The 16,517-nt window shown below is 36.3% G+C and overlaps 1 protein-coding gene across 9 annotated transcripts in view; it reads right to left on the reverse strand.

Annotated features, from left to right (window-relative positions):
- LRMDA (leucine rich melanocyte differentiation associated) overlaps positions 1 to 16,517 on the reverse strand; it is a 694,799-nt gene that overhangs the window by 319,310 nt on the left and 358,972 nt on the right. For 2 of the 9 annotated variants that reach the window (XM_035329294.1, XM_035329295.1), the window contains exon 2: positions 4,323 to 4,373. The exons of 6 other annotated variants lie outside the window; for them this stretch is intronic. In XM_035329294.1, the coding sequence (XP_035185185.1) occupies positions 4,323 to 4,324 (2 nt within the window). In that variant the 5' untranslated portion in view covers positions 4,325 to 4,373. Of the gene's footprint in view, positions 1 to 4,322; positions 4,374 to 13,202; positions 13,320 to 16,517 lie in introns of all 9 variants that reach the window. One more of the 9 variants, XM_035329289.1, reaches the window with a different exon arrangement.

The raw sequence follows: 16,517 nt of genomic DNA on the forward strand, positions 1-16,517 counted from the left end.
TAAAGCAAAAATTAAATCATCTTATTATGTAATTGGAACTAGGCCTCCGGCGCTAGCAGTAAAGAAGGGATTAAGGCCTGCACCACCTGGGTTGTCATTCTCATGGGCCCCATTACCACCCCCTTATTCGTTTTTATAGCCAACAGATTAAAATGCGAGCGCCGCAATCTTTGATCTTTCACTTGCTGACACAAATCCTTTCAAGCCTCCAACGTTTTCTGCTGAGGTAATTAGTACTAATTAAAAGGTTTCCAACAGCCTTTGCTCTACTTTTTCCCTCCAAAGAAATTGCTTTTACAAGTGCCTTCCATCTTTGAAATGTATGCATCGTTCACTTTCTTCTTTATCTGACTCTCAGAGATCAAGTAGATTAGTGACTCCATTATTCCCCAAGACAAAGCCAAACAACAGGTTTTTACTATCTCCCTGACCTGTTGAGGTGCAGGGTTTATATTCAGAAACAAGTGCCTATGCTTGTATTAAAAGACAGTCCAATTATGCACTAACAGATACAATGGGGGGTTTCTACATTTAAGAATGGACATCATTTAAAGATGTAGTGTTTTCTCAGAAGAGAGAGAGTTTGATTCACTAATCAAACTGACAAGTTGTAGAACTAATAACAGGTCTTGCTTTGTTTTCTTTTCTTTTTGTATGTTTGTGTATCAGGCAAGATGCAAACAATTTCTTTCTCTTCTTTCCCACTCCTCCCACCCTTTCCTCCCCTTTCTTCCCCAATTTTAATTTTTGATTCACATTTGCTAGTTTAAAAATACAGTTTAGGGAGTACCTCCCTGAAAGATTTTCAAAGTAGAGAAAGTCCTGTCTGAAGTAGATTTTGTTACTATAATTAAGTAACATGCCCTGTTACAAGCACACTGATGGCTGGAAAAATAATTACTGAGATGAGAACACTGTTTTATAGTATGTCTGAAGTACTAATGAAAGTCCAAGATTAAAAAATCTAAAAGCTGCAGCAAAAAGGAACAATGCTTTGCATTGAGAAAGGGCTATGTTTTGAATTTACAGGTTTTCAAATGATCGTTCAATCGACATGAGCACTATATGGATCATTTTTCTTTATGAAAACCTGGAAGCTTTATGCCTGCTGTGATAAAAATAAATTACACTTCATGCAGCAAAAGTGCTATTCAAAAAAGAGGACAGTTCTCAAGCTCTTAAAGTTTTCACTTCCTATTGAAAATGACAGCAGCTCTCTCTCATGCTGTAGTATCTCTGGCACAATAGATCAGAAATCATACACAGAGCCACAAGAGGCTATCTAACTTATCATTATATGCACAGGGGTCTATTCTCCTCTCGCGATGCAAGCACAAGGCTCCTGCTGGCACTAATGGGAGCTACACGTGCATATCAAGGACAGAAACAAAGTGACAGTGCATCAACTTTCCTAACCTGAAGTTACAAAAGTTTTTAAATAGCCAGAAAGGAAAGTCAATAAATTGTCTCCTGTTCATGCCAGCTCTTCTACTTCACTTTCACAACTATTCTACTACGGTAGTAATTTCTTTTTGTGTAAGTTTCCTCAAGAGGATCTAAAAGCACTACAATCTCATCAATTCAGCTTGTGTTATTATGCCCCTGTGAAGTCAGTTTTATCTGACATATCTTGCCCAAGGTCATATGGAAATTATATGACAGGGCCAGGAATTGCACACACTGGTATCCTGGTAGTTCCCTGTTTTAACCAGCAGGCCATACTCCTCCTCTATGCATGCACTACATCCAATAGCAGTCTTAGAAGCAGGAGCTAGGATAATCCTTACAGCCATGGAAATGCTGTAAATAAGGTCCTCCACCTTTTGCAAAAAAGGTCCTTCACCTTTTTTGAAAGACCTGTTTTTCAAATAATTTGTTATACATCCAAAATACTGTATTTAGCAAGCAAAATCAAAACAGTGCATGAATCATCTAATGTAGTGGTTTCAGTCTCCTCACCTTAGCACATGTTCACCATTACCATAAAACATGAGGCCATCCCTGTAGAACCAACATGAGTTAAGAGAATACCATACCTTAGTTTTAGTCACACACAAGCGAAGCAGATCATGTGGAGCCCTCAGCCAAATCTGGACAGATTTGAGAGCCAGACAAACATATTCAGAGTCTCTTCTGTCAGAGATGTCTTTAGAAGCAGTATAGCTATTTTTAGGATTAACATAATGTATCTTAACATTTAATAGACATGAAAACCTGTATTAAGTTCTTAAATTCCAATTAAATTCAAATTCTGAAATTCATAAGGAATTGGAATTTGGACCATAACATGGAGGAAAATGGATTTAATTAAAACAAGGTGAATATATATGTATGTATCTTTCCATATGCTAGAACAATATTTACATGTCACTGAGAAGGTGACAATAACGTAATCTGACGGAAGCAACCTGCCATATACTCGCTTAGTACTAAAATAGCTAGTGATTTTAAGGCTAGGTTAACATTACCAAAAGACTTTTGAGAGAGTCTTTGGGTCTCTCATTTTATGTAATCGGAATTTAGGAGGAAAGAGATTTCACCTGAAAAACAAAGAAAAATTCTGAGAAAAGAAGATGACAGAGAAGAAGGCTATATAGGAAGGGGGTGCCTGAGATCAAAACTATAGCAAATTATCTATCACTTCAACAGGACCACTCTCATGGACAAATTTGGATGAGTAACACCACCATGGGTACAAAATAATTATACTGCCTTCAAAATTATAAGCTGTCAAATTACTGCTACTTCTTCAATTTGAGCTTTCCATGTTTATTCTTGGTTTTGCACATACAAACTGCTTTCAAGTTCATCAGAGATTCCTTTTTCTCAATAGCTGTAATTCTCTCAAGAGCAAAAAATTAGAGATGCAACTTTAGGGAAAAGAAAATCCATAATCATGAAGCTCACAATAAAATGACACGCTTGCAGCACAGTAGGCAATGTTAACATACATATTATAGCAAAAAAAAAAAAAAAAAAAAAAAAAGGAAAATGAGTGTCGTGTTTAATGCTTCAGAGACTCTGGAAATGAAGCTATCTCAATATTTACTAAATAGATCAAAAAAGTAATATGACAACATCTGATAGACTTCTTGATGAGAAAAAGTTGTTTGGCTACTTTACAAGCTTTTTAGGTAACTGGGGATTGGTTTAAATTCCAATGGTATCAGATCAATAAAGAAAATGGACAAAAAGTCAGTCTAACATAGGTATTCAGTTGAGACTCTTTCCAGACTGTAAACAATTGCTGTAGCCTTAAGGTTTCATCTGTCTACTATGGGACGCAAGGACCATAAGCAACTAGCCTTTTAACATATATGGAGAGGAAGGGAAGAAAAGCCCTCCCACAAAAGAGATATCAGAGGAATTTTCAGTACTCATAAAAATCTTTAGTATTGACTGAGGTGGGGGTGTGATGAGAGAATACATTACATATACTGCATATCCTACCTCTTCTACCCTCTTCCCCACCCCAAAGGGTAAAAAAATAAAATAAAATACATTAATAACCTTCAAATCTGCCCTGCCATCTCAGTACAGTGTGCATGTGATGAAAAACCAGTAAAGAAACATTTCAATTTGAAGTTTCCAAGGGGTAATTATAAACAAGAGGGAGAGAAAAATATTTTTGAAATTATGAAAAATACCTTGACAGTGACTCCCTTAGACTCACATTTAGCCCTTGAAAAATATTCTGCCAAAGGGTGCATTTTGACAGGGAAAAGATGAAGAGTGGAGAGAAGAGGCAGCAATCTGTCATAATTGATGACACTGCAATGCAAGTTGAAGTCAAGACTGAATATTTACAAAACTCATTCAGGGTGAGACTTTTAAAAGGGGGGAAAAACGCTAACAAGCAAACAAGGATGGACCCAACCTTTTCAAAACACAGTGGGACTACACCAACCAAGATTAATTCAATACAAACATATCACATATGCAAAATATTTCAAGGGACTTTTTCATAATTCAGTATTGTATGAGTATTCAGTATTGTATTTAATACAAACCAAAAATGCTGGAAGACTGGGGGGGGGGGGGGGACGACTATAATTTGTAAGGCCTTATTTGGAGATACATTATTTTAACCCACTGAAGAATGACACAGCTGAGCTGAGTGACTTCAGTTACAATAGGACTCCAATGCTAGAATTTTTGACCCCAAATTATTGGTTTAAGCCAAGCTCAGGCCATCAGCTTGCAATTTCACAGTGTCATAACAATTAAGCCAATCTGAGTATAGATTGCTACATTCTTAAATACCCGTTCTTTGGTTTTACTATGAGACCTCCCCCCTTCCCTTCTGTGGCACACTGACTCACATGAAATCCTGTGGTTACGCAATTCAGGAATAAGATCCAGACAAAACTGGCCTAAAAGGAAAGGCAAGAACTGCAGCAAGATAAACTGACCTGCCTACTTTGTTACTGAAGACTATTTGATGGACAAAGAGACTGTGTATTTGGCAGTCCTGGTCCAGCTGCAAGTGGGGAGGTTCTTGAAGCAAATTCACCTGGTACTTTTGCTATCAAATTCAAAGCAAAAGACAGATTCAAAATGAACTTGGAGACTAAACTTGTCTAATTATTAACAGTGATGCATCCAAGGTCAGGGCAGAGGTTCACCAGTAAAGCAAAGTAATTCTGTTCCCTGCTCCATTGAGATCATGGAGCTCATCTTCAGTTGTTGTCAGTCTGGCACTTTTCAACAGCACTGAATTCAACTTCATTTAAATAAATACAACTAACCCTACTCCCAAAGCCTGATGCACGTTTCTTGATACTAGCAATAAAAGTTGGGCACAGAAATATGCAAGGCAACAAACCATCTAAATGTGAGTTGACCTAGCACTTATAAAATTGATAGGAATTACCAAGACCACAGGAGTAAGCAGGGTTTGCACTAGTATTAGATAGACATCAATAATGATGCCATATTTATTACTTGGAGCGTTAAAAGTTCACAATTTGGGAATGTAGTTAGGCTCCATATTTGCCATGTGTTCTAACTACAGGACAAATTTGTAGCCCCGTATATTTATATACAATGAACTTTTTTTTTTTTTTTAATAAATAAGAAACTGCTTAATGTATGTTTCAAGACACTAAAGAAACTTGTCAAAAAACTAGAATCTTTCTTTTCAACAATTGTTAGGTCTAAATTGCCTGAGAAAAAAAATTCTCTCCATGTTCCTCATATTCATTATTTGCACAAAGGAAAGGTGTGTATAAACATATAACAATAAGGCATACAAGTGAGCATGAGATATGTGCCTTATAGTCCCAAAGCTGTAGAGGCAGTTTTGGCAAGGCTGCTCTCAAGAAAACCCAGTCACCCAAACTTTAACACACTGTATATTTCTAATTTTCCAATTAATCCAGCCTCCTCGAAAATACTTAAAGCTTAGAGCTAACAGAGCCCTGGCAAAACATCCATCCAGGCCATCAGATTGTGTAGTTCCCCTGTAACATAACTTCAGAAGTACACAAGAAGCAGTTATCCCTGCATTATACCTGCCGCTTCACTAAAAATAAACCTAAATAAATTCAAATATTGCTTCTTCTCCCAATAGGAAAAGCAAAGCAAAGAGGTAATATATTTGCCCTGAAAAAAAAGGTAATATATTTTTAGGTTTTCCAACCACTTCTAAACAAGGAAAGGAGAGAAGAAATTAGCCTTACACTGTAAGGCTATATTCCAAGTATAGTAAGAAGAACAATGCAAATAAATTGGATATATATTTGTTGTTGTTGTCTATTAAAAGGAACAAGAACAGCATCCATTAAAGTAGCTAGGAAGCTAAAAGAAGTATAATTCCTATAGTGTTTCATTTAACTTTTGTTTGCAGACTTCTAGGTTACCATGATTCTTCCCCAGTATTTCAGAATGGAATATATGTAAAAATACATAGGTATGTTTCTATTTTTTCAACGCTACAGATGCTCTGCAGTGGTACTTTAATGGTCACACTCTCTAATAAACTGAGTGGATTGTGTGAAACAATTATTTTCTTACTGATGATGGAATCTCAGATTTATTGTTGCTCTAAATTTCACATATATCCAAGACTGCATTTGTATTATTTAAAAAGAATAAAAAGGAAGTGAAATTTCAATTATTGATATATATTGGTGGTTTTAAAAATGACAGACTACGTGCATTATTTTAGAAGATTTCAAGTAATGACAGGCATTTTTAATTTAAAGAATGAGCACAAATGAAACCTGACTAATAAGAATATACAGAAGTGCCAAATCCATAAAATAAATGCCACAGCTGATATTAAGATATGCACAGATTATATAGCAAGAATTTTTGCACACACTTTTCACACAAACTCATTATGACAGACATATAACAAGAAGATATTGCAAAAGCAAGTTATTCATATAAAAATATCGTGGTAACATTATTTGAGCTTGAAATAGAAGCTAGTAAGATTTTCAGTCCATGAATGGAGTTACACCGAGGATGAAACAAGTACGACTGCACATGAGATTTGCTTTTAAGGCGCATGCACTACCACAAACCTGCTCTAGATCCTAAGTAATGGGCATTCTATAAAACCTTCGTTATTTGAATTTTGCTGTCAATTGCTTTCAATTTTAAAAGGATTTTCTTTAATCCATTATTCTTGAACAAGGTAATGATTTTTATTTATTTATTTATTTATTAGAATTCTAACACCTTACCATTGCCATGTTAGGTAAGAAAGTGTCGGGTGTTCTTCCAGATGCAGTTTATTTGTATTCTACAACTAAATCAAAGAGTATTCAGGGTGCCTCCCACATCTTACACTCTGCTTACTACTTGCAGACAGAATGTCCTTAGTGAATCACCAAGCGGAGTCGGCACCATCTAGTAGATCGCAAAAGAAACACTCCTGGATTATACTTTCATATTATCCTCAAAAAGATTAGAATAGTAGTAAAGCATATTTATACAGTGTTTTAAGACAGCTTCAAATGATCTGATGCAATAGATGTTTTCTTCTGAAAAATAAAAAAAGGATGAGATAATGCATTTCAAGGTCAATTGAAACAAGGGTGCATCAGGAAAAAAGGTGTTTAAACCACAGTAGATTTAACAGCTTAACCAATAAAGCTACTCTAGCCTTCAGTCAATGGGAATCAAAACAATGATTTCAAACTATTTTATTCAATCTACAGGCAGGATTACTAGGTGATAAAGCTTTTTCCTTCTTTACTTTACTAAAGAAGCAAACGTTTCTCCTATTTTTGAGGATTTCTTTCTGTAAATTATGCACCCTTTTCAGGACTACAGCCACAAGGACACAGACTTTCTTTAAAGTTTGTAGGTGTATGTCCTTGCATTTATTACCACAGGGCAAAAGTACTCACACGTATGCTCTCTGGAAATCTGAAATTGCAAGGAATTTTGATATTATTCTATTTACTAAAACTGATTTTCAAACCGCCAGTAAGCCCCCCCACAAGTATCTAAACAGCACTTTTTTTTTCCTTCCTCAAATGAAGCCATTTGCCAACATAAGCAGAACAAAGGTTGATGACCCAAAATACAATAAATTACTGCATTCAGATTCTTTATGATAATTGAGGATTTTCCTTAATAATCTGAAAAGTACCTATGAGGAATTTAAATCATCACATTTTTTTCAAAGTTTTTCTTCTCTCTGCCCCTGCCTTCTCACCCTCTCCATGTATATGTCGACTTGCTGAAGTTTATAAATCCTTCAAAATAATATTTCAGCTTTTCATAGCAATTAACATATTAAATATTAGTGTACAAGGGGACTGTACAAAGCAATTCCATAGTAAATTACTCTGAAAATTGCCTTAATTGTTACGCTAGAAGATGTCCTCTACGTTTTGTCTCGGGAGAAAAGATCTTTCTGTCTAAATGCCATTATGTGTCATCCTAGCTGAGCCTCCTGCCTAGCGGGGACATTGAAGTTGTACAGCAGGAGCCGCTTCTCAGGCTTTAAGAACTACAGTAAATCTTCAAACAATTTATCCAAACAAAGGCCAGTGTGTGGAGAGAAAAATACACGGGAAGCAGATGAATAAGCAACATCAATTATGGGGGGGTTGACCTTTCTGCCCCACACCATGGCACAGATTTCACACCAAATCGCAGCAGATTGAAGTTGACATGCCTGGAGTGAAAACACTGGTCCTCACAATGTTGCCACTCTACATTCACAGAGCTGTAGTAGGGAGAGGAGGGAGAAAATGAAGAGAAGGGGAGGGGTGTGTGAATGAAAAATCACGCATAATGGACCTGGGTTTATTTTACAGAGAACAAAATGGCTCAATTTGAGCACTTAGACTGTCGAAATTGGCTAGTGTGAGATACGAGAGGTTCATCCAAGGGGACACTTGAATCAGGTGGCTTCAGTACTATGACCTAGGAGAAAGGATGGGGAGAATAAAGGCAGTTCTTAAAAACTTGTTAATGTTGTTAAAAGCACACCATTTCACAGGTTATACACATATATACATATATAATTTTCTGTATGCGATTACAGCAGCTGAGATTTGCCTCTAGTCAAAACAAAAGTGACCAGCCTAAAACTATTTTTACAGTAGCAAAAAAATACTCGCATGCAGCATTATTTTGCCACAACACAGATGCAATTTAACAACAAATCTGCCCACAGTTATCATGGCTACATTTTGAAAGATTCACGCCCTACCCCGGGAAGAAATTGCCTTTACAGCCAAGGAAAAGCCAGACTGACTAATGTATACTTCGAACTACCTCAATTAAAATTCAGGTTTTGGCCTTTAGAACAGTCTATTTAAAGATTTCTTTTTCTAGATTGTCCGTAGACAGATGATTATTAAATATTTATAAGTCTTTGAAAAGGATTGAGTGCTTTTGCTTTGTTTATTGTGCAAAGCTCCCCCTCCCTCTTCTTTCCTCCACTCCTTCTTTGAGGGATCTATGAGTGATCATTTTATTTGAATACTTCATCAGTTGGTTAGTGCAAAGACAGATCAGTCAGCCCTATGCAGGCCATTTCACATCAATGGAATCTGTTAACACGGCTGCAATAATAGCCCAAGGTTTAATATGGAGTCAGATCAACAGCTTTTGTCTCATTCCGGAACGTTTCAATATACAAACTGCTACTATTTCATATTGATGGAACTAAACACCAGTTCTGGTTCAGACTGAAAAAGATTAAAAATAGATGAGCTTACAATAACATTTACATTGATACTAACCTCGGTTACTATTATTATAAAAATTCAATATCAATTTACCAGTAAATTTTACTGCTTAACTCGGAAGTAAATGTTTAAGGATTAATATTTGTGATGTCAGACCTTGGAAAGGTAAACATTTGCTTATTGATGGTGATAGCACTCTGAATTGGATTTTTCAATTTTCATCGCTGTCAAGAAAGCTACCACCTTTTTCCCAAGTATCACATATCTAACACACTTTTGCAAAGTCCTCATATCTCAGATGCCCATTCGATTTGGATGAAAAAGAACTGTGAAGGAAAAGTCACAGCACATGTAAATACGCCACTGTGCTTTCTCAAAAATCTGCAAATAATTTCAGAATTTGCCAATGAAATCTCATAACATGACCACACATTTTAAATTCTCTGCTGCTACTTGGAAAAACCACCTTTGCCCTTTCTAGGTAAGTTATCTGCAAATAACTATCGTAAATACACCCTTCTATTTTAAATGTAATATATCACGTAGTACAACAAAGGGACTAATTACAAATGTTAGTACACCACGTAACTTCACAGTCAGGACCAATGTTACTAGAGAGTTGAAAGCCATTTTCATAAACTTTAGAAGCCTGTCAGGCTGGCAATACAAATTTAATGATTTCTAAATACAGCAATATTGTGAATTATTTGATTAGGCCCCAAGAGCTATCCCCATCTTGAGAACAGCTGTTCACCTGTGAAAGCATAATGAGCAAGAATACCTTTCTGCTGAGACTGACCAAGAGCTCTCACAATAGCTGTCAGAGGTGATCTAGAAAGCACTCTAACTAGAATTTACAATGGTGGCAGCTACAGGGTAGACAAATTGCGAACTCTAAAGTTCAGTACAGTGTTCTGATCTCTAATGCCCTGGTTTTCTATAAGCAAACATTGCTCTTGCATCTTTTTAATTACGTTTTCTAATTACTCTTTTTTTATTTTTGATGTGGTTTTTTTTTGAGAAAATTATTTGAGGGAGAGTTTTTGTCTGGTTTATGTCTGCTGCTGAAACTATACTGCCTCTTTGCCTTTGAGCACAGCTAGATAAGAGTCTGACTACCCTACCTGTCATGAATCTTGAAAAGGAGGACTCCAGGAAATTCTGTTATTCCCTCCCTAATTCACAACAGGTCGGTATCACTCTTGCTCCTTCCCTATCAATTCCACATATTGTGCCAGCAGGTCTGCTGGTTGGCTGATATATTTAAACCACCTGGTTCTTTGATGCTCTACCACAGTGACAAGCATCTCAAAACACATTGTAGCTCTCCAGCCCTCGCAAGCACAGTGAACTTCACCCTCAAACTGTAACATATAGGCTACAGTCAGCAGGTCAGCCTTTCACAATTATAATGTAAACGGGACAAGACTAATCATCAGGAAAGACAAATTAAGGCAGACACCCTGTGCAAGATCAATCCTTGTTAGTCAGCCATCCAGCCGGCAGCACATTTAACAGGAGCTTTGAGGAATCCTGAGCTCTGGAAAAAGCACTGAGGAGTGCCCATTGCCAAAAATAGACCTCGAAAAGAACCAAGATAGGAAAATCCGAGCATTACTTAGTACTCTTGGGTACCCTGTTGTCTAAACTACCTCCCACAAAAGCATAATATTTTCAGTTTAAAACTATTATAATCACAAGGTCTGTCACGTCTGTAAAAAAATGGAAACCCAAACCAACCTGCTCAGCTGACTGATGAAAATGAAAACTCTCAAAAGATGAAGGCAGCTTCCACGATCATATGGAACTGCTTGGCCCTTTTCCCTCTGCTATTGTTCCTTTTTATTTGATTAGATTGAAATCAGAGAGCTGAGGGTTAAGGAGAGACTATTTTTGTTTCATGCTGAGCTTGGGTCATTTTCCACATTACACAGGCAGGCATCCTAGAAGGGAGAGTGCTTAGAAAACAAACAAACACAAAAGGGTTGTGCATATCCCGTCTGAATTAATCCTCTCTACATCAGTCCTACAAGTAATATGGTCCCAAGTCTACAGCATACTAGTATATTCACACGGGTATTAATACATACACAGACAATACACATACACATGTTCACGTGTGAAGGTATGTATTAATATGTCCTACACAGAACAGACATAGGTTCAGTAAAACAGATTCTCCAAGCTACATCTATAGTCCATTATTTTAAAAGTTACCAGTCATTTGACAGGACTAATACTTATGCAAGGCATAGTAGTAGAAACTGTCTTCATTTCTAAGATTTCACACATTCTCTAATTAATTCAAGAGGACTTACAGTTTTAGATAACATTCTTCCTTTTATCACTTGCCATCTAGCAGTTGGTATAATGTCAACACTTACATCTTTTTTTTTTCCAACTGAAATCATTTTTAAAACATTTTTATCCTAAAATGTTCGCCTCGATTTTTCAAAAATTATCTTAAAGATAAGAGATTTCTTTCCATTTCAGTCCCACAACAACGAGAATGTCAGCACAGCTTTTTTGACAGACAAATTATTGAATCAAAGAAAGAATATGCCATTAAGCCCACAGGTTAGGAAGTGTCAGGAATGGTTTAAAGAGATATCCCATTTATCTTCAAAACATGCACGGAATGTCACTAATGTGTGTTTATCATGTATAATCAGACAAAGAAAATATCGAAATAAAGTACTCCTGCATACAATAGAAGTCTCCTTCCATCTCTCAAGATATCAGTGCTATTCAAATAGAATAATAATGATGAAGCCTCCTTTCTTGAAAATGGAAATCAAGTGAAATGTAGATAGAAATGATTTTTTTGTAGTTGATGTACATTTCTAAAGTGCATTAACAGGAAATCCAGAACTTTTTAGGTCAATTATATTGTCAGTATTGTCAATGCCACTGAAATGAATACCTAAGCAGTGCATATTCTTGCTGGAACAGGGTTAGAGAAGAAATCCTGTATTCAATTACTTGGAGAAAAGCAACTGCAGGCACACACTTAAAGGTTTGCTTTGTTCCCATCTTATTTTTATTTTTAATCAATCAAACGGCATCCAAGAAACATATAATTATATATGTTTAAAAAATCCACACTCTACAATGTTTTCCATTTTAATTTTTGTTTTCCTTTTGGCATCTATTTCTTAAAGCCTATTTTTGGTAGCCAAGTGCATCACAGAACACTAAGTCAATGCTTTCATAATCAATTTTCCAAGACATGATGTGACAGGTTCACAGAGTTAAGTAACATATAGGCTTAGTATGAGAATAGTAGGCAAAGGTTTTTTAAACATCTGAAAGGTATTGGAAATCAAAATGGTGATGACATATTGATGGGGTAGGAGTTTTTGCCAGGTGAGCTGAATAAATGTAGCAGCTGAACCCTTTGGAACATGCAATTACTCACCCAAACAAAATTTTTAAACAAAAGTATTCCTCTAGATTTGCAAACCACAGTTCCAGCAGCACACAAAATGTGTACCTGCTCTTCTGCCCATTCCAATACTATTTATATGAACAAATTTCCTTTATCTTATGCACAGTTTTAAGGAGGTCATACAGATGGCAAAGTGTTCTCTATGAGATGGTGAAAAAAATAAGGAGTAGGTTATGCAAAACACCACAGAGTAAAGCAAAAATTGCTGGCCAAAACCAAACCAAACCCAACATGTGACATCTTCCGCATACAGGAGATTTCCAACCAGTCTCATAAGAAACCAAAAAAATCAAGAGGCCTCTAAATAGACCTATGATACCTTTTGTGACACCCTCACAGCAGTACCTTTTGGATTTCAGTGAATGGCTATGACCCCCTCTGTCCATTTATCTCAGACACAGCTCAGTGACCAACTGTACCTGCCTCAGCAGGGCTCTCTCTCAAGTCAGGATCTACATTCTTTCTACCGCAGTGCTGATAAGAAGCACACCCTTTATCTGCAAGGCAGTACTTCCACACCCCCTTGACAAATGCCCGATATCCAGCTTATCATCCTGCCATGCAATTACATATACATGCATGTCCCAATCACTTAGATCATCCTGAGGTCCGGCATCTTCACTGTCATGCACAAATCTTGCTCAAAGGACAGAAAACCCTGAAGCAGAAAGGATGTTCCCCAGAAGATAAAGAAGAGATGCAGGGAGGGAAGCCTGTCCAAGAGAGCAACAACAGAAAGAGCAAATAAGCAATCAAAGCTTCTGAGAATAACAGGGAAAAATAACAGTGAGAGAGACAGCAAGAGATAAAGCAAAGGCGTACAAGGAAAGGGACCACCACAAAGTCCCATTAAGCTGTGTTTCACACTCGCCGCTGGGCCTTTCCCCTTGAAGAAGGCGCCAGCCACAGCCTGATGCCTCGAGAGCACTTCAGCAAGAGTTGTGTGACAATCCCCCAGCTGCTTTCATCCTGTACAACCAGTACAGCTATTCAGGTACATTTTGTAATGGTATTCAATCTCTGTTATTTGTACCACTAGGTAATAATTTATTTATTTATTAAGTTACAGAGTTAAAACTTTTTGATGTTTGTCTTCTCTTTTCCAGTCTGCAGCTCCTCTCAAGAAATGGAAGGAAAAAACAACAGAAAGGAAGAAAGGAGCAATCACGTAAAAGTTTAAGTGTGTTCAGGAGGAACTCGGCAGTAATATAGAGGTTGACTGTTTCTCAACAGTGCATTTTAAACAGTTCTTAATTTCACCTTGGTTTATTCAGATATGCTACTGACAATCCTTTTGGTCAAAACTGGTCAAATTGCTCCTTTAAAGCAATCAAACATTACCCTGTTTTCCCAAGACTTAAGAGATCGGATTATATTCCTTTCAGGACCACATGAAAAGCAATTGCAGTAAAGAAAAAAAAAAAAAACACTTAATGTATCCTTGTGTGACATTTATACTCTGTATATGCACAAACATGCTAGTAATACATGCAGAGTTTTTCTTTTTGAAAAAATATATTTTCTTAATTATTATTTAAAAAAAAAAAAAAAAAGCTATAAACAATTCTTTATACCCAGAGAATTGTTTTTGGAGACTATGCATGGAAATATATGCATTCTTTTCTAATAACAAAATTAATGTTTTTCATGTATTCTAAACCACGGTATATTTGTATTTTTTTCAATCACATTCGCTTGCAATATACAAAACCTAATTCTTTTCTAATAACAAAACCTAAATATTTTCCAATACAGTAATCATTGTGACCATAAATACATATGCTGTGGCTTGCAAGCCTAAGTTTAAAATAGCGATAAAATCAGTGCCTAGAGCACTGTTGTTTCTGAGGTTCTGATATGTTTAGGTCAAGTTTTAATATGTTGATCTTTGCAAAAATAACACAGAGCTTCACTGAATGTCTTTACTGAGCCATGAATCTGTACATATAAGGTGGGGGAAAACAGAGGCACAGGTTGCGTTTCAATGGGACAATTCTATCAACTTGCCTGAGTTGGATTCTTTAATAAAAAATAAAAAATCTCATCTTTCTATGTTTTCTTGGCCAAGAAATTCAGTCTGAGATGGCAGAAAGTCTTTGGACATGCATACTGATATGCATCAATGCAGTCCAGAACATTTATTTAAGGAATAACTAGCACCAAAAATTTAAAATATGTTACTTGTACCAAAATCTACAATATTAGCATTATTTCCACTGTGGACCTCTCTTTACTTACTAATCCCCACTTTCTCATCAGAAATTCCCTCTTATAAGAAAAATGGTTTATTTTGTCCCTGAGGAGTTTGAAAAATTCCTGTAAATAAACTCAGGTGAAGTCAGTCTCTGTATCTGACAGTATATAGGACTGAAGGATTTGCCAAATGTTAAGCATTCACTCAGTCTACAAATCAATTCCTGCAAGATGAAGCTACATTAGGTACACAAACAGAACTTTGCCCAAGTATTTCATTATAAATTTCCCAATTGCCATTTGCACCAAAATCTCATGATTTAAGTTTAGAACTGGAAGCAGACTTCCCCAAAACCACTGATTCACTCCACATTTTCCTGTGCAGAGATTACTGGTAACTAAGCCACTCTGTGGTCCCTTGCAATATACTAGAAGATGTGATGCTTCCAATATTGCATGATAAACTCCTACTATAGGATGTTCTGATATACTCACTGTCTTCAATATTCTGAAAATGCAAGATTTAGATGAACATCCAACCTCCTGGATAGAGACAGGTTAAAAAATACACACACACACATATATACAGACGCATACAGATTAAAAAAAAAAAAAATAGAAAAGTAAATAAAAAATAAATCAAAAGAGCAGTATAAGACAGCATTCAACTCTTTGCCTCTTGAAAATTTAAATGAATACTCCTTGAGAGCAAACTACAAAATGCTAACCTTGAAGTGTTGAGTGGCAGAAAGAATTATGGGTTATTGTACTGTCAAAATGCCAGACAGCTGTATGTTGAGTTACTGTGTTATTTAGACAATCAGAAACTTGGAAGCTAATGTGACATATTTTTTTCAGTGTGAAAGCTCCTGACATGCGTCATGATAATTTCTAAAGGGACAAAGTGTTATATAAAAAACATAGTGCCTTTATGAAACTGCCTCACAGGTACAACACCACTGCAAGTAGAATTCATGTTAAATAATATATATAAATAGGATATATTCAGGACATGACTAAAATTGCTATTACATTGTTTGTTTGTTCATTTGTTCTACAAATTTTATTCTTGTCATATTTGGAGGTACTCTGATATATATAGAGAGATGAGAATTAGCTAGCCATTTCCTTTATATCATTACTCAGAAATGTTTCTTATTTTACCCAAAAAGAGTAAACCTGTCTTTAAATATTTCCTGAAGAGAAAATGTGCCATACCACCTACTTTGAAACTGCCAAAAATCACTGCCATTGTGAAGCAGCGTGGCTCAGAAGGCTCCAAACACTTTCACAATCCATTCCTTCCATTCAGAAGACTCAGTATTCTCTGTATCTAAAATTAACTCAGGCTTCATCACAGGAATGATTATTCTAAATATACTAAATGCTTATATTCCATTATGAGGTTAGGTTGGCTTAATATTAATGGGTCAAAACTGCACTAGGATTGTCACTCACAGGTCATTGTTCCCCATGCTGTTTTGAGCAACACTAAGGAAATGCTTCAAAATAGACTAGGCAGAAGTTAGGTTTTCATTTCAGCTTGAATTTGGTTCTAACTCTGAAACAAGTTTCTTCACCATTTCCAAACACCCTTCTGTCAGACAAATGATTTCTTTTTTGTTTGTATAATTTTGCCAATACTGAGGTTTGTTTTTTTTTTTTTTTCTGTTTCTTGACACCAATGACACCCCATACCAGGCTGCATAATCTAGTCA

This window comes from Oxyura jamaicensis, chromosome 6, assembly GCF_011077185.1.
Source record: "Oxyura jamaicensis isolate SHBP4307 breed ruddy duck chromosome 6, BPBGC_Ojam_1.0, whole genome shotgun sequence".
Taxonomy (NCBI): Eukaryota; Metazoa; Chordata; class Aves; order Anseriformes; family Anatidae; genus Oxyura; species Oxyura jamaicensis.